The 22935-nt window shown below is 46.0% G+C and overlaps 1 protein-coding gene across 3 annotated transcripts; it reads right to left on the bottom strand.

Moving 5' to 3' along the window:
* Window positions 1-426: 426 nt before the first annotated feature.
* On the bottom strand, window positions 427-17697 carry RGS8 (regulator of G protein signaling 8). 3 transcript variants are annotated; one of them, XM_065672608.1, is made up of 7 exons: window positions 17620-17697; window positions 17471-17529; window positions 15760-15934; window positions 13369-13470; window positions 12366-12430; window positions 3358-3524; window positions 427-1637 (listed from the first exon to the last, which is right to left on the bottom strand). In XM_065672608.1, the coding sequence occupies exons 3-7, from the start codon at window positions 15795-15797 to the stop codon at window positions 1455-1457; spliced, it is 555 nt and encodes a 184-aa protein (XP_065528680.1). In that variant the 5' UTR covers window positions 15798-15934; window positions 17471-17529; window positions 17620-17697; the 3' UTR covers window positions 427-1454. The 3 variants fall into 3 exon arrangements, with proteins under 3 accessions (XP_065528680.1, XP_065528681.1, XP_065528679.1); XM_065672609.1 differs by lacking the exon at window positions 17620-17697 and having other exon boundaries at window positions 15397-15934; window positions 17471-17546; XM_065672607.1 differs by lacking the exon at window positions 17620-17697 and having other exon boundaries at window positions 17471-17546.
* Between the last annotated feature and the right edge of the window lie 5238 nt (window positions 17698-22935).

Here is a 22935-nt window from a genome sequence, read left to right as displayed (position 1 = left end):
ACTAAGTAAATAAACCTCTGGTCTGTAGGCTCAAATGCACGGACAGGCTGTCTGCTTCTCCACTAGAAAATATTGCAAGAATCTGGCAGCTGATAAGCTAGAACAACAATGCCATAGAAATGGGGCCTTCAGTGGTATTATTGCACAGCACAGAGGAGGTGCTACACAACTGACATCTGCACAGAGCCTTCTCCCACAGCTGTCTATCCAGGCTATGGAGAAGGGCCAAAGAACACTTCACACATCACTTCACACGCGGACACTCATCCTGCTCACTGCATGTTTCCCTGTGTCCTGTTTTTAAGCAAGCACCATGCAGCAGAGTCTCTGTTTTAGTAGATTTTTACATGGTATTGAACCCACAGTGGACAATTGGTAGGTAACAACAGTCAATAACCAGCAAATGACGTAAATGTAATTGTGATTTTTCATGTTATCTCTCCCTGCTATGCAGATGTAGTATCTCTCTACAGATACTACATGAACAATGCTATCTGCCACAGAAGACAGGTCTTGTGCTCTTTGTACATCTCAGCATGGGGTAGATGGGACATTCCTTCTCTCAACCCTTTCCTAATGGCAGGTCATTCTTGAGAAGCCATCAAGCCTGTTATTGTCTCTGGTGGCTAGGAACCTCTTTGTGTTAGGTTTTGGGGTGGTGCCTAGCACAATAGAGCCTGAATGATGACAGGGGTCCTGAGGCTGAACTACAGCACAAATAAATGCTGTTAAAACAATCATTTTCCCTAGAAGACTTGCCTGATCAGGTCTAGCGAGAGATTTTGGGATTACATTCCTCATGAGAAAAACTTAGCTCCTTGACAGTCATATGGAAAATAACTCTTAATCTCCATCCCTGGGAGATAAGGAACCGGTAGCAGCTGGTGTTACAAGGTGTGCAATCAAAATGGGAAGGTGAGCTGAGTTCATTGATGGTTTCCACGCTGGGAAGCAGCATGAATCATGTGCCTTTGCCTTCTCTCCCCCTCCTCATGGTCCCTGGATCCAGACCCCAGCAGCCAGTGTGGGAGACAATGCTTCGGACTGGACTTGGCTTCACACATTTCACAACTGCCCTTAGGGCCCTTCCAAACACAGGGGAGAGGTGAGAGCCAGGGAGAGGTCTGGAAGGATGGAAAGGTGCAGTGGCATTATTTACACACAAACCAGCATAGTGATTTCAAAGGAAACTTCCCTTCCCAACAGATGACCCCATGACTAGAAAGGATTATGGGTTTGTGCTAGAGGGGCAACAACTGCAAGGTGCTACCACTAACCAAAAAAAGCACAGAAAGAGTCCTAATACCACATCTGGATCACACTCGGGAAGCCTCTTCTTCCCCTTCTCCCTCTTTTCTCATTCCACTGTTTTTAACACCAAGAAAGTTTCACATTTAGACATGGTTTTTCGCTGTTGTGGGAAGCACATGGTTTCTCAGGGCCCCATCGCTGCTTTAACTGAGCCTCCTCTGGGTTTGAGACAGCAGGTCTGTGTAAATTTTGGACCTCAGGAACCTGGGGTAAGAGTCTTTCTCCATCAGGCTGTGCACCTTCCCCTGGGCTTGGTCAAAGCAAGAGAGGGAGGGCTCCTGCATATTTCTTCTTGTCAGCTCCCGTGTCTGGAAGTCTATGTTCACCTGGGAAAAGTAGCAGAAGAGAGTTTGATACCAAGTGACCAGTTTGCTGCCTTCAAATGGCACATTTGTCTCATCTGTGGCTGTAAATGCAGTAACAGAGCTAATGTCCTGCTCTCATCCATGCCCAAACAGCCCCCCAGACTCTAAGGGGTTTAGCAGTCCAACATATAAATTCTGCCTCAAACATGGAAAAGCTGAATGAGATTCATAGTGACCTGAGCACTTCTGAAATCAAATTACTTTTATTCAGGCTCTTAAGCACGGGTTTATGTAGCACATCTTCTAGAAATGCTGACTCAGCCTAACCTCTCTCCTGTTGATCAAGATTTCTCTGGTCCCTTTATTCTTCACTGCAGCCCAATATAAGGGTGACTGAACTTTTAGCTGGGCTTATACTATTACTACATTCTTACTAAATGTTTTTAAACTTTATTGTTACGGATTGTTTGATTTTTCCCTTAACAGCTTCCTGTTACAATATCTCAAGTGAGGACTTGGTAAAATAAACCGCCTTCATGTTATGACTGCTGTTTGTTTGCAAGGCCAACAATGTGAGTTTTCCTGTTTTCTTTCCCTATTGAAGCAGTCAGCATTTGTTATGGTTATGGTTTAAAACCTGGGTGAAAATATGTTATTTGTTGTTATTAACCCAGTGTCCAGTCTTCAAGGCGTCTAAAAAGTAAAGCTGTCTGCCTTAGCTCAGATTACAGCTATATAGATTAACTCTCTGTATCACATAAGGGTCATTTGACATTCCAGCATGCCAAAATAATGAAAACAAACCAAATTTTATGAAAGACCTCATCTAACCTGCACTCACATTTCTAATCCTGATTCAGCCCTGCAATCCTGAAAATCTCACCCAGCTTCAGGAATAACAGCAGGAAGATGCTCACTGAGGGTGATGGGGATTGAAGTGTGTCCCTAAACGCCCACATCCCCTTGCTGTGGGTGCTTCTCCATGGCCTCGCAATAGCCTTTCTAGTTCAAAAATGGAGTAGAGAGCCCTTATACAGGGATCCCCTCACAGGCACGTGTATTGTGACAAGCACCCATGCAGTCTACCAGAGGACCACCGTGAGAGAGCAGGTGCAGTAATCACCCTCCTGGTTGTGTTATGAATACAATAACACAGCCCAACGTCACGATGCAGGATCTGACAGTCACACAGCCTGACAGTACTTGAAAGAGGACTTAACTCCAAGCTTCGGGCTATGACTGAACATTTTGTTCAGCTCTGAGTTATTGATCGCATCTTTTAGGAGGTATAATTGAGTTGGGAGTTAGTCAGCAGATAAGTACCCTTCCCTGGAGAGTCAACAAGTTAGTCATTTGTGGGATGCTTCTGCGCAAAATGTCCTGCAAGAAATGAGCCCAATAGCCTGCTCAGGGATTGATAGTAAATGAGAGGAGCAAGGTGAAATACTCCTAGGAAGCTCATAGAGGTTACAAAATGTAGGTTGCGGTTGCCAGTGAACTCACTGGCTGTGACTAATTTAGCATCATCAAAGTGACTGCCCTAACCATGGGATGAGTCACCGTGAACAGAGGCAGTTATAGCAGAACAATGGTATTCCCATCCTTCTTATCCTTTCCTCACCATCACCTCTGGGACGAGAGGGAGAGCTCCCCAGCACCCTGCAAGTCCCTGTTTGGGGAAGTGAATCTGCTTCCTGTGCCACAGGGATGCTCTGCCTGCCCGGGGTGCTGGCATACCCACCTCTCGAGGAGCCTGCACATCAATGAACTCCTCAAAGATCCGCTGAGCCTTGGAGGCCAGCTTGGCCGCTGAGCGGGTCTTCTTGAAGTCCTCACAGGCAAGCCAGAACTCCAAGTTTTCCTCACTGAACTCCGTCTTCAAGAAAGCACGGAAAGCAGCCAGCCCATCTGCAAGAGAGAAGTGGGGAATTACAGCAGGAGAAGAAAGAGGGTGGGGAGCAGCCCCATTAATAGACATTGTTGTAGTTTAGCCCAACCAGTAACTCAGAACCGCACAGCCGTTCGCTCACCTTCCTCTTTTCCCCCCTGCTCCTGGCAGGATGGGGAGAATTGAAAGAATGTAAACCCCATGGGTTGAGATAAGAACAGTCCAGTAACTGAAGTATCATACAAAACCACTACTACTAATAAGGGAAATAACGAAGGGAGAGAATATAAAACTAAGAAGGGAAAGGAAAAAAACAACAAACACAGGTGATGCACAATACAACTGCTCACCACCCGCTGCTCACTGATACGCAGCCCAACCTGAGCAGTAATGTGGGCCTTCCAGGTGACTCCCCCTCATTATATACTGGGCATGATGTGCTGTGGTATGGAATACCCCTTTGGCTAGTCTGGGTCAGGTGTTCTGTCTCTACTTCCTCACAGCTTCTTGTGCCCCTCCTCACTGGCACAGCATGAGAGATGTAAAAGTCCTTGATCAGGGTAAGCATTACTTAGCAACAACCAAAACGTTGGTGTGTTGTCAGCATTGTTCTCAGACTAAAGCTGAAACACAGCACTGCACCAGCTACTACGAAGGAGAAAAATCACTGTTACAGCTGAACCCAGGACAGACATCTTTCCATCCAACCCTGCCTACTAAGGGCCATTTGACTTTTCCCCCCAGGTCTGTGATCCCAGGATGTGTCCATAACTTACACCGTCACATCAGCTGGACCCTTGTGAGCTGCCCACAAAGCCAAACATCCTTTGCTGTCACTCTGAAAAAGTGGTTTGCTAGCTACCAGAGCAAAAGGCTTTCTTCAAGACTGGAGCACCTAACCTTTGTAAAGTTCTTCTTGAAAACGTCAGGCTTCGATGATACAGTCTCTTTGCCACAGCATCTTGTGCATGTTAATGTAACACTTTGTAATGTCCTATCTGTCATTAAGAAAAACCTTTAATAAAACATAACATCTGTAGACTTGTCTCCTATGTTTCCTGTCACTTTGCTTTATTGCCTTGTGACATATTTTTAGTTCAGATTTAAAGAGAGGAAGGATCTTGAAGAGCCTGTTGCAGCTACAATAAAGGGAAGAGGGAAAGGACATGGCATAATTACTACTTGTCTAGTAGGGGGTAAAAGTGTTCTTATCGCTTGCTAATGCTTAGCAATTGTGACATTGCAGTAATGTAATCTGAGTCAGGCAGGACAGATTAGAAATAAGGCAAGATTTATTAGGCAATCTGTGTCCTCTTAAACCCCTGCCTGGGCGTATTTATGGACACAGCTATTGTATTTTATTTCCTTTCCCTGAATGGCACCAGCAGAGTTGAAGTAGCTGAAGGATTCACACCTGCCCTTTCTCGAAAGAGCCTTGGGATAAATTTGGCTCCTAAATTTTGGTTTGTTGTTTTGCTTTGGTGGTTTTATTGTTTGTTGTTTTGTGGGGTTTTTCCCAGTAGTATGTTTCTAACTTTTCCTGGTCTTTTTCTATAGGGTCTGAGTATTTGTATATGACTGGAAACCTCTTGAGTCAACACTGGTTATTTCCAAGCAAGTGTCTAAAAATACTGATGGAATTGGGAATGCACTTGGCAAGATCAGACTCCCCAGAAGGATGAGAGGAGCAAGTGCGTGTGTGCCTGGCAGGGATGGACAAAGGCTGACAGGGGGTTGCAGGACCTGAACTGCTGCAATTGCTCTGGACTGGGGGCTCCACATGTCCTCTTTCTGCTGTGAGCTCGGCGGAGCTGCCTTCCCTCCTGTCTTTCCTGGCAGGGGGCATGGGAGCTGAGACAGACCCCAAGGGGCAACACTTGATGCTTGGTGCAGGTCATTTTCACACATCCACAGCAAGCCCAAGCCCACTAGAGGCAGGGGCTGACCATGTCACAGGACCCATCATAAATTCCCTAGCAGCTTTGTTCCTGCCTACACTAAGTATGGGAGGAGAAGCAGTAATGTAACACTGCCCTTTTTCTCCCATGTATGTCCTAATCTTGTTCCTGCTTCTCTTGTTTCCAGTAATAACTTAGAATATGGAGATATTTTTCAGCTGTAGGTCCTGAGCCTCAAGCCCTAAGAAATGGCCCTGGGTGTTGAACAGCAACTAACAATGCTATTTCTGGCCGCACGTAAGTCAGCAGAGATGTCCAACTGCCCAGATTCTCAAAGTGAAAAGCAGTAAAGATATTAGGCCAGACAGGACCAAACTGCAGGCAAAACCTCTCCATACTATGTTTCTCAAAGCTCCTTTGTTAATGGGTTCTGCACTGCTAACTAGTCCATCGGCAGTCCATGTTGCAAAGAGCACAGCAATCAGTGACTAAAATAGGTACATCCCATCTCAGCTATGCTTGCTTCTTCCGTCAGCTCCAGTAGGGCAAGAAATAGCTGTATCATACCAGCTTGTCCTGCCACTTCTTAATTAATGCCCTTTTAGGAGATCAGGTTTTCAGACTGCTACTGTGGACAAAACCAGGGCTCTTGTCCATGAGCGCTGCAGAACAATTAACAGTGCAAATTGTGGGTTCAAGGCTGGGGCAACAATGTGACATTAGCCCTGGCAAAGCCTGCAGAGCAGAGTGCCAAAGGCATATCTGGGAGCAGGGTCCCTGTAAGGATCATGCTGCCTGTGGCTGCTTTGAGCATCTCAGTGAGTAGACAAATGCAGTGAATGAGAGAGATATTTTAGGGCTGTTCCCTTTCCTGTAACCTCGAAGATAGAAAAATTTTTCAAAACCTGTGTCCTCCTTATTACCTACAAAATTGACAGGGTCTGTGGGGGGAGCAAGTGGAGGACTTGGGAGCGAGGATCAGGAAATCTTTGCAGGGGGAAAAGGAGAAGACATAGCAGCAGGCTGACAGGTTTGAGAAAGAAGAAAGCACCAAAGTGAGAAAGCTGCAGTTCCCTGAGATGTATGTCATTTTATCTGTCGTCAGATCCTTGGGTGTTGTTGACAAATATTCCAGCACCCAAGCACACTGCTGTGACTATACATGCTCTACTGTGTGTCCCTGTAGAGGTCTTGCTCCTTTTTCTGTCCTGGTCTTTTTTCCTCCCTCCTCTTTCCCCTGCAACAGCCCCAGAGCACCAGGACTGACAAAGGATCAGCAGGAATGGTAGCTTTGAATGGCAAATATAATATCTGCAAAACATACCACCTGTAAAATATGATACTGGCTAAAAGAAGGGGACATTACAATTGACGCAGTGAGGAAGGAGTTTGCTTCAGCCCTGCACCGGAGAGCAGCCGAAGCAGGTCTCCCAAGGGAACAGGAGGTTTTTGTATCCTCTGCCTCATGCTCTCATGTCAATCAGCTCCTTTTTATCTTAAAGTAAGTTTAAGCAGCGAATAGATTAATAGTGTCTGGCAGTTCTCCTCTTTATGTACTCCTGTTGTGCCCTCCTCACAGCCTTTGAGGAGCCAGAAATTATAAGGCTGGACCTGGGAATTCCTTGCTGGAATTTGACCTGGATGTTGACTTTAATCTCCTCCTGCACATGAAGGCTATCAAGGAAGCATTGCTCATGAACGATCAGTATTTTAAAGCTCATCTCACCCATCTGGGCAGCTTTTTTACTGGGGCAACCAGCACTGAATTGCAGTGTGGTATGAGCATCACCTACTGAGGCAGCCTCTTGAAATATCCTGGAAGATGATCCGAGCACCCAAAAAATATGACTCCACAGGGATGTTTTACAGGAAGAGCACAAAAATGAAAAGCAGGATTAGAGGTCTTCAGATGCAGCAGCATAAGATATCCTTAACATGTATAGCCTAAAGGTATGTCCATTTGAGAAGACAGAGATGTACTAATATATACTAATATAGATCCACAGCCCTTCAAGACAACTATTGACCTATTATTCAGGAATTTGACTCAACAGTGGTGAGCCTTGTGTGAAGCCAAAGAAGTATATCAGTACTGATGGAGTAGATAGGATGAAGGCAAAGCAATGAGCTCTTCTGTTGAGTGTCTAAAGCCTGAAAGAGAAGTGGAAGACATTTGCTTTTTTACTTTTGCAGTGTAAATGTAAGCTTCGTAATGCCTACTCTCCATTCAGATAAACCAAGGGAATGCACAAGAGGACTGACAGGAAGGATTGGGCAAGTTCTTTTGCACTACCCTATCCCATGATGCTGCAGTGCACTGTACAGCTATAATCCTGCGGGTCACCTGTGAATTGAACTATGACAGGAATTTTTGTTTTACAGATGATGACTGCCAGGCAGATCAATGACTATGTCATTGGATAGGGACTCAACTCAGATGCTCCTGACATCCCATTCAAATGGTGCTCTTCGGGCCATGGAGGATGGATCTTTCCAGCAAAAAGGGCTGTGGAGGAAGGGACTGAAGTGGCTAGCACAAAACACAACAGAGGTCTTAACTAAAACAAGCTTCCCCAACATGAGGAACAGCTGAGATTAGTGGCTTAAATCATTCAGGCAGTTTAATAGCCAAATATTAGCCACTGTCAGAGTGAGAAAGGGATCAGCAGTAATTTATTTAATGCATGCATTTCACACCATCAGGGCAATCAACACTTCATGTAGGGAATAACAGTGGAGTCATTATGGCTGGTAGATGGAGTAGCTCTGTGGAGCATATTTGGTCCAGGCCTGAAGAAGCAAGGCTGCAATGCTCTGTGTAGCATATGTTCATGCTCTCAGTGGTGCTTAGCATTGCTTCATTGAACGTTAGGTGCCTGTCACCAGCACAATGCTAATGCTAATGCTGTTCTGGCTTAGAAAGAACTAGGAGTAGGCTGGGATATTCCTGTGCTGCGTAGGAAGAGGAGCAATGTGTAGACAACAGAAGGAGGAGGACAACAATAAAGTTCGGTCAGAAGAATACAGAGATCACAAAAAAGGGGGGAGTGGGGATTGAGATTAAAAAAAAATGTAAATTCAGGGCAAAGCTTTTCTGTGTTGTATGCTTCATTGAAAAGCGACTAAGGGTTGAGGACGAACTGTCCTGCTGGATTCTGGACAAATGTCAAGCCATGTGTGTCCAGCCTGCAAGGGATGCAAAACGAGACATGCTATTGCTTGTATTTCCCTCCAGCAGCCTGTCAAAAGACATCTCCATCTGGCTGACCGGCCTGTATCTCCTGGGCATGGGTACAGAGAGGGGACTACTCTGCAGTTACTCACATGAACGCACACAGACTCTGCAGACCACACTGAGCTCCAAGTCCCTGGGAGCCTTCGCTAATCTGCACTGGCACAAAATGGGAAAAGATGCCAAAATATAGCATGTAAAAACCACTGGGTTTGCTCCCCGGACACCCAAGGAAGCATGCTGCATACGATCTGTCCCTTACCCTCCCAATTTCCTGCTGTAAGTAAAATCAAACTCCTCTCTGCTGTTGCTTGCCACGCTCAGAAGCCCTGACCCAAGGGAACACTGCTACGCTCTGCTTGTGTCTCTTGCAGTGAACTCAGACAAGGCTCCTGCTGTGAAAAGGGGACTGACTGGCTGACCAGTCAGCCAGTTTCAAGTTGATTTGCCTCACCCATTAGCAAAAACAAGTACGATATCATTGTATTGACCATTGTATTCATCCAGAGGTATCCATGAAACAGAACTGAGCTGCATCCTACCATTCAACACTGGTTACTCTACAGCAGCTAGGCTGTGATGTTTAAGTCCCAATGCCAGTGTAAAGAGAAGGTGGGAGTTTAACAGAGAGAGCCTTTCTGCCTTCCCTACTCACAATCTCTTGCTAATGTCAACACAAATTATTCCTTAAATGACCAGGGAGTTAATTCAAATCAGATCACTCTCTACAGAGGGACATTGCCCAGACTGGGAATGTCTGGAGACACAGAACTGCTTCAAAACCTAAGAGTTTTCAAACCTCTGCTCAAGATACTGCCAGCAGCTGTATGTAAGGATCAAACATTACCTACAGAGGTAATTTATTAAAACAATGTGGGGAGAGAGGAGGGGGGAGGGCTGCAGAGGGCCATCACACTTCAAAGGGTATTTGACAAAAATTAGCATAATGACACTCTCCACAGAGTCTGCATAATGCGTGGTACCTGTTCTGGTACCTTCCATTTAGAAATCTTTTGGAGACTCATGAAAACAGGAAGAGTACAGTTTGCCTTTCTCTTAAAGAGTACTGCAGCCCCGTGAACCTCCTCCATATACAAGTGCAGCCTGCTCACCCTGGCACTTCAGAGAGTCTTTTAGGGAGCTCTGATCCACTTTCTTGTTCCTTGGAATTCTTTTCTGCACTGTCCAACCCCTTGCAATATTACCCATAACGGTTGCTTCATTTGCAGCTGCTACATCCATCTCCTGTGTCTTACTTGAGCACTCTGGGTTTTTTCCCCCAAAGAACAGGTTGGCTGGAGGGGACCCTAAACCACTTTAACATCTGACCACAGCAGAAAGCACCACTCAACCCCCCGAAATCAGCATCACAATCTCCCTTCCAAAATAGATGAATTGTCCATCTAGTAAAGAAAGATTTTATGACAGATATGTCAATCAGAAGAGGTCTACCTGCTGATGCTGTGAGCCCCAGGCAAAATTCTCCCTGAGCCCAGCTGCTGCTTAGCCCATGCCCCCAAGCATGCCTTCAGATTTTCTCTGGCTAATATTGTTCACCTGGGCAGTCACAGGGAAATTACACTGAGACAGTTCTGTCCTTCTCTCACCACTTAAAGTACAATATTAGCTGGCAGCTTCGCTACAGGCAGATGCAGCCAGGCCAGGCACTGCTTTTCTTACTCTCAAATTTTGGTCAGATAAAGCAAAAGACACCCTTACCTGTCTAACATCAGCACATCTCTAACCGCAAAAATGCTATTCTCTTGTTCTGCTTTCATAGCAGATCTCTGGCAGTGCTCTGTGGTTTTGATACAAGTATACATAAGTAAAACCATAATGACTTTACAATATAATTCAATTTATGGATACACGCTTTTCTCTCCTTTAAACCAATGTAACTCAAACAACACTTCTGTTTCAACAGAGCTTTCTGCATTTGCATCATTATAACCCTTGACTGCCAGGCTTGCAATTCCAGAAACATCAGGTGCAGAGCAGTTGTAATATATTCCTTTAGAAAGTAGTTTATTAAACATTTTTTTTTCACCCATCACCAGGCAATGTCACTGTGACTGCTGATTAAAAAAAAATATATATATATAAAAAAAGAGAAAAATATCAATTTAAATTTTAAAGATCACCTTCTATTGTTATTGGGAACTGAATATTTTTCATTAGGTACCAGAGTTATCACAGACACTTTGCACTCTAGAGACAGGAAAAATTCTGATAATTCATCACTCTATGAGGCTAATCTATTAATAAAACCAGAAACTCTTCTGGAGGCTGTTGGACAAAATAATTGAAATAAGGTTTGATTTAGCATTTGCAGCAGTCAGCTGAAGAGGGAACAATCTGTATAATGTCAGTACACAGATGCGCAAATTCGCTGGCTTTTGTAACAAAGGAACTTTTGCTGCAGTCTGTATCTAAGAAGGAAAAATTCAGCTTTTACAGTGGTGAAGGTGGAACAGGGGCTGGAGTACAGAATTGCAATGCTGATGTGAACATCCTGTCCTCCCCCCTCCTCGTTCCCCAGGCACCCAATCGTCAAACTGGTACATTTTTCCCTTCTTGTTTTGAATTTCCACGAAATAAACATTCCCTCTTAGCCATACCCAGCAACACCATATTTTTTTCCCCGTTTTGGCTACAAGAGCAACAATCTCAAGAAGATACTGCTGCTAAAATTATGTATTGCTTTTTCTGCCTTGGTCAGCCAGCCTGTTTAAAGTTGTCACTTAATTCCCTGCCAAAACTGTTGTCATCTCAGTAGAAATCCAGCAAAATTACACTTTATATAAAATATAATATTACTCTACACTTATATTTTAAAAATTAAGTGTGGAAAAATCTGAATCTCAGAGAAAGCCAGACAGTTCCTTGTTGCAATAAAATAGTTCACTGCCCACATTAACTTTTCTCCAACCTTGACTCTCTCTTGTTTTATTCTCCAATAGAAACACATCAATGAACTTCTACTGTGAGCTTCTCTGTCTTGTTTATAATTTCCCAGTGTGAAAATGCTGTTGAAGTTGAATAATGTTTTCTGAACAGAACTGATACGATCTATTGAATGGAGTGGGGTGCACTGATTATACGTTTGCATAAGGTTTCTGGATGTGAAATTTTCAAGTTTGCATTAGCAACTGTAAATTGGATTCTGCTAAAGGCTACCACGCATGATTTCTCTTTTACAGAGCAAGTTGTTCAAGGTTACTGAACCATGTACACTGTTGTGTTGTAGAAAAGGCTGCACTTCAACACAGCGTAGCCGCACAGCAGCTCAGAAGAGCAGCTGGAGGGAGAGGGAAACAAGATGGTGTCATGGATCCCAGGGGGCCTTAGAGAGCTGAGAACCTGCCATTTGCTTGTGTGGAAAGACTGGATCCAAGGGTACATTCCAAAGGATGGTACACATGGCTACAGCCTTGGGGTCCTGCCTCTAGCACATCCCCATGAGCTGGAGAAGGCTAGACCATGGGCTAATGACTTTATCAGTCGTGATCACTCAGTCAAGAGCAAAGCCAGGAAGGAAACCCACATAAACTCACTCCTTTTAACCAGAGGACAAGTCCTGCCTATAAAGGACTGCGAGCATTGCCTAGTGGGTAGTAAGGAGCTACCTGAGGGACCATTTCTGCTCTATGCAATGCATATATTGTTTGCTCTAGCTACAACCAGTATTAAGGGTATGAGGGTAAAAAAGGTAGACTTTGATCCCTACTCACATTTATGGGACAAAAGGACATCAAAAGAGTCTGCCCATCTTGATGCTTCTTCTGTTGACAGCCTTCTGTAAAGAAAGGAAGGGGTAAGTTACAGACAACCCATGGCCACTGGTTAACTCTAGGGCTGTTTGACAAGGACACCAATGAAGGCTGGAATTCTCACTTAACATTGGAGGTCTACAATGTCAAGGTCTGCAGGTGAGCAAGTCACCCTGGGCTCCCTTTAGAATCAGTGAGAGGAAACAGAGGGACTTGCAGGGGCTTGGCTCTCTTCAGCTCACATCCCCAGGTAAGTGGGTAAAATAGACCAGATGAATCACACCCAAAAAGAGACTAATTTTTCTCACTGACTCTAAGCAGAGGCCCAGAGAACAAGTTCAGATGTAGACATTTACATTGTAAAAGCCAAAAGCCAAGCAAAATTAAAGCCATCCCTGCAGGATTGTTTCTCTCTCTTTCTTGACTTTCAGGGGAAGATTAAAGTCTTAGCTCAGGTGTAAGCAGTGACTTGTGATCACATGAATCCCACCCCACTCATCTCGAATCAGGACTCTGGATTGTCTTAAGCATCTACCTTAAGTGTTGTGCAAACTAACACAGAACTTTCTGGGTAGTGCTTAATAGCAAGGCTTAGCTAAAGCAGACAGCGACCTGAAATTGCTGGTCACTTCTTACCCTGAGTCAACTGTTCAGACTTTGATTTGTGATGACAGAGGGGTAAATTACATCCTCAAATATGTGCAGACATGTTCCACTTACAGCAGTGGGGACAGTGCGCATGTCCTGTCTCACAGGAGAACTCGTATCAATGATCAGGGTATGTTCTGAAAAAGTTGTTCCTGCTGTATCAGCACAGTTTTGTTTTCCTTCTTCATTGTGGTTAAAAGAACAAGTCAAAGCTTATACGGAGTACAATAAAAGGAAGATAATACTTGAAGAGGTGGTGGGCAGAGAGAGGAAGGACAGAAATGGGGTTGGGGTGAGATGCTGCAGCTATACTCACTTCAAAGCCCGGTTGGGCTTGTCCGGAAGAATAGCTGTGAAATCATTATATGAGTCTGATTTGTGAGACAGGCAGCCCAGGCGAGTCCTCATCCCTCTGTTCCTGTGGCCGATGTGGGGGAGCAGGGGTGTAAGCAGGGGAAAACCAAAAAAGATGCTGATTATAAGTCTAGCCAGAGCGGGACAAAAAAAAACCCAACCCAAACCAAAATAAAATAGAACAAAAACCCCACAGTGTCTCTGTGCCCCGTCAGACCTGTGTCCTTGGTTCCCTCATCTGTGGGAGGGGCTCTGAAACATCTTCAGTGAGATGCCAAGCAGTCTCCAAGGACAGACAGCACCAGAGCAGCTGAAGGCTCACCCACACCAGTCATTCAGCTGCTCTGACTGGCAAAAAGACTTTCAAAGACTGCGCTTTGGGATGGTTTCTTGGAAATCCTGCTCTGGTGAGGTGTGGAAGGACAGCAAAGGGCAGCAGTACCAGAAACAAGTCACCATGATCCAGCAGCACCAGAAAAAGCCCAAATACCAGGGTTTGAGTGCAGGAGCAGGGGAGGGAGGAATAAGAGAGGGAGTAAGGCACCTACAAGGTGAGCCTGTGCAGCAGAGCCATGAAACTGTGGCTAAGATCAATCCCAGGTAGCTTCTTTAGACTCAGGGTTACATAAGCAGGCTAAAACTGCCTCTTTCCTGACAGGTTTACCCAGGCAGAAAATGGATTTATTGCTTTTTTCCCTCTGAATTTCAAACCAGACTCAGAGCCTTTGTGCCTCCATCAGCCCCTCATGTCCTTGCCAGCCCTTCCCAGGATAGAAAATGTTTCCAGAGCATCCTTCATTACATAAACCTGGGACATGGAAGAACACAAAAGGAGAGGGGGAAAAAAACCACACACATGCATTACACAGGACTGGCATCATCTCCTCTCAAAAACATAGAGATGCCTGTTAATGACTTTACATGGTCTCTATAAGGGCAGAGCGTGTGGTTTGCCTCTCCAGCCCAAGGTCATCTCTTCTGCTAGATTCCCAAGACATCACACAAGGCCATCCTATCCTCTGGACCACAGGAGGAAGATGTAGTGACCTACTCTCCACTTCTCAGCTGCTGGACACACTTAGCTGAAGAAAGCCCTTCCCTGAGCCCTGCTGCCAAACAGATGCTAAATACTTTCTGTGACTGTAGAGGGAAGTACATTATTTTCCTCTTCCATATGTAATTCTTGCAGAACACTTCAGCACCAGCAACTGAGCCAATCTGTAGCATGCCTGTTCCCCCCTTCTCCTCCCGCCCTTCGGAGAATTTCTATTATTGCACATTTTAATGTAATCTTAAAGCAAATTAAATGTTAATTAAATGCAATGAGTGTCTCCCTGGCGCAGCACAGGCAGCTCGCAGCAGTTAACAAGCACAAAAACCTGGAGATCTTCAGTTGCAGGAATTGTTGCACAGCCTCCAACTATGGACCCATGGCTGGTGGTTTTGGGATGCTACACTACACAAACCTCAAACATCAGTGCAACAATAGTGTGTGTAAAGTGGTGTGTTCCTGGCTGAGCGTGCTGGACCTGCTGTGCTCAAACAGACATTGAGCCCACTGTAGGATCTTTCTGGTACCTTTCCTGACACCTCCCACCTCCAACCTTTGTCTTGTCTGCACTATTTTTTCCAGCAAGCTCACGAATCTCGCAGTGAAAGGTGTGACACGCATTACCGCAGTGCTGCTCAGATTTCTCTCTGATGCCTGAGATCAAGGCACTGCAGCAGGGAATCAGAGTGTTTGAGGGACAGAGACACTGCGCCACGTGCAAGGAACTTGTCTCTTGTGGAACACCGATCTCTAGGTGAGGGCTTCCAAGACAGGACACAGAGAAAGAGAGGAAAAGAATCTGGGTCCGTGGGAGGTGCAGAGGGCAGGGAAGGGCAGGAGGGAAGAGGGGGCACCACGGCAAGCTGAAAGGCTTGCTGGACAAGGTAGGCAACAACAGGATGGGCAGGGATGAGAGATGCATCATGTCTTTTCAGTTACCTCCGTGGGATCAGTAAGGCAGCCATTCAGGCATCCAGTTATAGTTAACCCTTTAACTGGCTGGCTTGGACAGCAGTCGGGGCTGTTTGCAGGAAGCAGGAGTGCAGGAAGGAGGGATTTACTGTTTCATGTCCTAGCACTTAAAAATGTACCAAAGGATCCTCTGGAAAATAAAAGGAGGGCCAGTTGTTCTCAACCCATTTGATCCTTGCCTCCTGGCGTGGAAGGTCAGTTTTTCAGTGGAAGACGTTCAGAGTTAGGGGATGATCACAGTGGAGAGACAGCATTTCCTTCTAAGACCAAGACCGCAGGTTAAGTCCAGCTTCAGGTCTAAAGTGATTTGGGTTTGGTGTCACAGCTCACCATGGAGCAGCAGGAGTTGGCGTTATCGCACTCATCATTCAACACCTCTGAAGGTCTCTCTCCTCAACAGGCAGAGCTCCAGGCTGACCTCGCTAAGAAGACCAAACTACCTCTTGTCCCTGTCCTTCCAGGTCATGGCTGATGTTACTGGCCAGGCATCGTGGAAAAGCTGGCACTGCAAATAGAATAAAGGAGGACTTTCACATGTCTGCAGATGCTGGTCCTTTCACCACCACAGGCTTAAGCACTCACACAAAAATGACTCAAAGAAAGCATCTCCTCTTTGGGGTGGTGGGAGCCTGTGGGGAGCCACCAAGGAGATGTACAGTCTGCAAAGGGGAAGGAAAGAAGGAAGGAGGGAAGGAGGGAGGGAGGTACAGGGGAAGGAAGGGATGGCAATGTCCCTGTGAGCCTTGGCGCATGGGCAGCTGACTGAACAAATCTCACATCAGAGTGTGAAGGTGAGGTCCACCAGCCAGGAGACCGATGGAACAGAGCAGGACTGTATGGTGAGCTAAGGGCAAAGGTTTCTTATTTGCCAGGACAGGGCCAAGCTCCAGGTAACCTCCATGTCCTCTTGTCCAAAGAAAAAAATGGAGGAGGAGATAAAGGAACTGGTAAGAGTAGAGGCTGTGTGCAAAGGAACCAGGACCCTGCTCTGCCAGGGCCTGGGGAGATCCCAGAGCTTGGGCTGTCCAATGCAACATCCCTTTTAAAATCTGATTACATTAAAAATTCACAAAGCCTCTTCCCAACTAAACTAATGGAACTGGGATTGTGCTACACGCCAGTGAGTGTATTTCCTTAATCCTTACCCTGACCGGCTGCTTCGATGCGCTTTAACTGAAATCAATCCTTGTAATTCCTTAAGCCCCTTCAAATTTTCTCATTAACAGCCTCACCCGCATGTGGGGCCATAGCACATGACTTTCTAGAGTCCAGCAGCCCCTACTCATCTTTCTTGCTGCTACTGCAAAGCGACAGCTGGAAGCAGAGCTAGGTGCCCTCTCCCTTGCAGCCTCCTCTAGCAGCCTGCTTTTTGGGATACTGTTATGAAATAGCCTTCTGCTTGCCCCTGCTCCCACCCACTTGCCAGCCCCCGCAACAACAACCTGCACAGCTAGGCAGCATCGAACTTCCCTGTGATCCCAACGTCTGTATGACTTCACAGATGCCAAGACCTACATTTCCTGTGAAGGCAATCCCACTGCTAAGCTGACATACCCACGGATATTTCCTCTGATTGCAAATAAAGCCAGTCAATTTTGACTTCAGAAATACAATCTGTGCCGTCTAGTAAAGGCATCCTGGTAGGTGTCCGTGGTGAGGTTTTTCGTGTCTCATTCCATCCTTCATCCTACCTCCCCCTCCTACAAAAGGACCCCAGCCAAGGAGAATTGCCAGTCTCATCATGAATGTGTTTTGGGGTTTCTCCTTGGGAGACAGAAAGGGTATAATTGTGACATGCAGGTTATCAAACCACCCCAGGAGATCACCTGAGCAAAGATAAAGAAACCATCCCAGTAGAAAAAACAATAGCAGCGCAAAGGTTAAAAACCCCACAACAAATGCAACAACAACAACAAAAACCTAAGCAAAACAAACCAAGGGCTTCAAGATATTAAGACCATTCATTCAAATGCAGCGAAAGCCAGAAAAAACTGAACAGAGGCACTGCAGACAGACAGACACAGAGAAAAAAGGTACTCACTGCCTTTGACCTGTCCTCTCTGCCAGTGGGTCTGTGCCGACAGCGTGGTCAGAGAGCCTCTGGGGAGAGAGCAGGATGGTCTTCTTCAGAGACAACCCCCTGCACAGGGTGAAAGTCTCACTTTGACACCCCACCCCTCCCCTCCCCACCTCTCTCCGGCCAGCAGCAGCGCAGCTCAGAGCAGCTCTCTCGCATCCAGCCAACCCCTACAGCAGCCTCAAGCCAGCAGACTGATGCTCTGCTGTGCAGCTGGCTCCCACTGCTCATCAGCGGCACCGCCGGGGCGCCCACCGGAGCACGTTTCGCTGCATCCCCTCCGCACCCACCTGGCAGCAAAAGCCCAGCTTCTCCCCCGTTGGAGATGGGGGACTGCTCTGCACGTGCGGTGGGTGCCGAAGTCTGGCAGGGAGCATCTGGGGGTGGGGAGGGGGAGATGCCTGCAAAAGCACTCGCTGTTGTCACCCTCGGTATGTTGGAGAAAAGCATCCGCCTGCACCATTTTAATCGGCTCCTCTGAGGTTTAGGGAAGGTTGCTGCCCTCAGATCACAGACCATCAGGGGTTGCCACAGACATTAGGGATGGGAGAGTTTAATTAAAGTGACCAGATGTCAGCAGGGCCAAATGAAATTTTGGCAACAGGCAAGGGAGGACCTTTCTGCAGGGCATGGGATGACAGAAGAAAAAAAATCCACTTGGCAAGTCACTAATGTGACTGACCCCTTGCATCCATCTCCCCCTTTCTCTCACCTGATGCGTGCAGTCCTGCTCCCTCCCTGCAACCTCTCTCAGTGTGCTCACCCCATGGTTACAGGCTCCAATTCCCTCTTCACTCCTGCACCCACACCTTCATCCTCCAAAGGATACATATAGGATGTCCAGTACCTCACCACAGAGACTCTAACAACAACCTAAACCAGGGCTCTGATATGGTGCAGCTGCAGCACAGCCCCAACTCTCAGCTTAGCACAACATCTGGGTGTCACGCAGGCTGCACAGGCACTGCTGTGTGTCACTGACTCACTGAGAGCTCAAGCCATGGGATCTCCATTGCTTTATTGCTTTTTTTGAGCATAATGAAGTTGATCAACTAAAAACAAACGAACAAAAAAATAAAATGAAAAGGCCCTCTGCAGTTAAACAAGTCATTGTCCTTTTCCTGGAAACGTGTAGCCTCTCCTCTGCTAAAAAACTGCTGTGCCTAACATCCTGGTGCTACTAGCAGGAAGCATGTCTTGAGATAGCACATTATCACCAGGCAACATCCCTAGGCAGAGACAGAATCTTGCTAAACTTACTACAAAAACAAAGGGATTAGTAGCACTGCAGTAATGATCCCAGCTCTCCATCATCTTGGATCCCCTCTTTCACAGCTCAATGTGAAAAGGGAATATTTGCCTTGCTCTCATCCTCCCATCACAAAGCCCAGGTCATCCCAACTCAGGTTAATCATGTCTCCAGTTACTAGAAGACAAGCACTGAGAAAACACCATGGCACATACAATCTCCTCTCAGCCAAGGTCAAAGGTTGAGGTTCATCTTGTGCTTCTGCTATGACAGGCTGGTTTCTTCAAGTTAACACTCAGCTTGAGCCCTTGCCCCAAACACAAGGCAAATTCAATACAACATCACCAAGGGTTTAACTTCTATCGTGTCATTTTTGCTCCAATGCATTTCCACATTTCCAGGTTCTCTCTGAGCAACCGCAGGGTATCACAAGTGTTGCTTTCATAATACTTCCAGGGCAACTCTGAGATCTCATTTAAACACACACAGACACTGTGGGGTGGAGGAGGTCAACAAAATGTTAATCAACAAAGCTCTAGATAGTTCTGGTCCCTTATTCAGATACCTGGAGTTTGCTGCAGTCTCAAACAGATCAAAAACTCTGATCCACTAACTCTGGATGCGATAAATCAGAGGACCACATGAGTGCTCCCACTTCTCCTCCTGCGTTTACACCAGTTTTCTATATTGCCATCTCACAGCTATCACCAACATAGACAGAGACCATATTTCTATATTCCTATTTCTCCAATATACAAGTACAACCTTTCTGTGACCTCAGTGAGGTCCTGCAACAACCCACAAACAACTCTGAACATCAACAGTTTTTCTTCTAGTTTCTGCGGCCAGCTGTGAGTTAGTGCAGAGCAAAAAGAAGTGAACTATGCTGACACAGGCACTATGGGAAATGTAATTAAATTGCAGGTAAAGAGAATTACATTTTTTACAGGGTAATATTTTAGAAAGCTTCTGTGCAGCAGAAGAGTTTTATGGCAAATTCCTTCTAAAACAGCTCTCCTGCTTTTCACTACTCTGTAGCTTCTATTTAAAAGCTTTTAATGAAAAAACTCATTTTGATATTAGGCTTGAATCCCATCCAAAATTTTAAATCTCTCCAACAAATACATTGAAGCAATTTCCTCATGACCTGCTAACAGCAAAACACAAGTGGTGAACATGTGCAGCGCTGGGAGCGTTGGTCTGTCAGTGGGCAGGGTGGAAGGGAATTTGCCAGCCTGTTTCCTGGATGTTAATCTTCTCTCCACCATCTCAGGGTCATTGTCACTCTCCCTATTATTTTAAATACCTCCCTGCCTATTCCATGTGTTTTGTTTATTGATCATCATTCAAGTCTTTTCTACCCAGAAACTTCTGGACCAAACACCTCCTACAGTTTCACTCGGTTGCAGTTTCTGCCACCCAACTGCTAGATAGAATTGCATGGCCTGAAGATATCTCTTCCTTCCTGTACGTCTGTCCTTACACATCCAGCAGGATCAGGAAGGCAGCTTTGGCTGGTGGTTGTGTGGCTTTTGCCTCTCCAGATACAGAGATGCTCCTCCCAGGGCTGGCAGCTAATCACCCTTCTCAGGTGGGAGCTGGAAGATCAGAGGATGCCTGCACTGACTAGCTCATTTGCTTGGCTCACATCTCCAGTGGCTTTGCCTTAAACAAACTCCTTAACCTTGACATTTAAGCAGACTTCTCTGCATCTTCTCACTCTTGCTCTGCTTCCACAGGGGTCTGCTGCTGCTCTAGGATTCCATTATTCTATGCTTAACAAGCTGTCACGCCAAGCCTGCCACTGTCGCTTCCACTTCTCATTTCTGACTTTGTGCCCTTGTCATATTTACAGTGATCCATGCCACAGGGGCTTTGAACTTCTTTGGGGTTGCATTCTCTCTTCCCTTGTGACTTTTCCTGGGTCTGTGACAGCATCTCTCTTTTCTAGTACTGTGCTGCAAGGAGCTTGTTCGAGGGTGTGCTTCACAACTTCCTAGCCCAAGAGGTTTGCCCTGGTGCCAAGAAAGTGCTTATTCAGACTGCTGTGATGTTTGGCAGATACATCCTCACAGGTGGCATCATTCCTTGGAATGTTTTCATGAGATCCTGTTGCCTCTATGATCTCTCTGGAAGATGCTCAGTCATGTAGGTCCTGTGACTGCAAAATGCCAGTTACATGAGGCTGACTGCCTCCCACAGTAGTCACTACTTTGGTGATTCAGGTGACCTGCATGCTGCAAAGCCTGCCTTTATCTCACCTACAAGCCTGCAGCACCCAGTCCACTTCTGGTGTGACCTGAGGGAGCTTGATGGAGGACTGGAAAGGACAACCACCCTTGACCTGGAGTGACAATCCTAGCAAATCTCTAATGACACTAAGCATCATTCAATGTCCTTTGACCTATGGTAATTCAAAATTTATCCAGAATCCAGACTGCTACCTATATGGGCCTGAGCTCCAGGTAATTCAGATTAATAGTTAATTTACCTCCAGAGCTTGCTGTTCTCTAACACTATGGCAATTAAAGCTGGAATAAAATTTTTAGTAACAGACATTTGACATGCAATGTTATGCTCACTATGGCAGGCTGCCTGCCTGCTTGTTTGAGGGTCTACTAGAAAACACACTTGGTCCAGCATAAGGTGACTGTCTGGGGAGGAAGAAATTACACCTGGCATAGATACCTTCCTAAACTGCAAAACAAATCACAGACTTGTCTTACTCGTGAAGAAAGCCACAAGAACAGACCCCCCTCCTAAAAAGGAGCTCCATGAAATACCCAGACATGTAGCTCAGAGTGTCATTAAGGGCTTATTTTTTCTATTCACCCTAAACCTCAAATCATTCTCCACATCAGGCCGGGCAAGCATGAGAGCCTGAAGGGTGAAACAAGGAGAGCTTGAGTTTCCGGGGTAGGTGAGGAAACCAAGCAGCAGATATACCAGATGGGGGATGGATAGAAGAAGCCACTTCACATGTGCTAACAAGTGCAGGAAAGAGGAGACACCCACTGAGTTGAACTCCCCTTGAAAATAAAATACTATGTTTAAAAATAAAAGTGAATTACATAAAGTGTGATCCACAGTTCTGTCTCTGGCTTAGCTTGAGAGCATGGCTATTTAAATTCTCCCCTGCGTCAATGATAAAAGTGTCTCCTGGACATGTTTGTGGCTCTCAGGCACTGCGATTGCTGCAGCAGAACAGATGCCTCTGCTGCGAGATGGTTCCTGGCCCCAGCCTGTGTGCTCTCCGCTCCGTCCCCAGTTCCTCCAGGCAGGTAGCAAGCAAAACCAGCAGCTAAGCAGTGTGGGAGGCTCCGGGCTGAGAAGGACAGCATGCAAGACAGGAATCAAGGGAAAAACTTTCCCTTTAAAGCCCTTTATTACAATTTCATAATTGCTCTCTGAGGAAACATGCTCCCATGCCCAGGAGCAGTTACACATAAAGAACCTAGTCGGTGCCTCTGCATGCGCATTGGAGAGGATGCTGTTAGTGTGAAGCAGGGAGGCAGAAAGGATTGGGCTTGACACAGAACTGCTCTGTGCAGCCTTGGAGTCCTCTCAGTTTTCAGCATCGCTGCTGCTGTCAGTATGGCAGCATCTGCAACGCTGTTGGTGTGTATGGTTGGGAAGCCAAGACAGATCCACCCCAACAGGCAGAGCTCCACAAAGATCCCCTGCTGCAGATGCTCTGTCCCTTGTATGTTTTGATTGAGATCTGATGCTTGACACTGGCCAGGGAGTGAGGCTTGCTGACAGATGGGGTTAATTTTCTGCTAAGAGATGATTCAAGGTGCTTGCAAGTAGCCTACATTTTGCAATCTGAACACTGCAAACTAGTCATTTATTGAATGTTAGAAATCAGCCCCTAGATCTCAGGGTTGCAGTCATAAATCCATTTATGATGGACAAGGTCTATATGTCTTTGCTCTTATCACTGTTATTTCAAAAACTCAGGCTCAACAAAGCATCCAGGTCCCACAGCAAGGATTTACTGGGGCTATTAACTAGCATACAGATACACAGTGTGGCTCCAGGAGGTCATTCCCACTGAGCACATGCTTAACTTTAAACATGTGAGCAGTTGAATGGATATTTATACGATAAAATACAGAGTTAACTGCATGGTTGAGTTGGGATTTCTCTTTCATCTCTGGAGGCTACTGCTCTAGCCTTA

This window comes from Lathamus discolor, chromosome 3, assembly GCF_037157495.1.
Source record: "Lathamus discolor isolate bLatDis1 chromosome 3, bLatDis1.hap1, whole genome shotgun sequence".
In the NCBI taxonomy this organism is placed as follows: domain Eukaryota; kingdom Metazoa; phylum Chordata; class Aves; order Psittaciformes; family Psittacidae; genus Lathamus; species Lathamus discolor.
The sequence above is the reverse complement of the archived record's forward strand: the minus strand, read 5'-3'. Positions and strand labels throughout refer to the sequence as shown.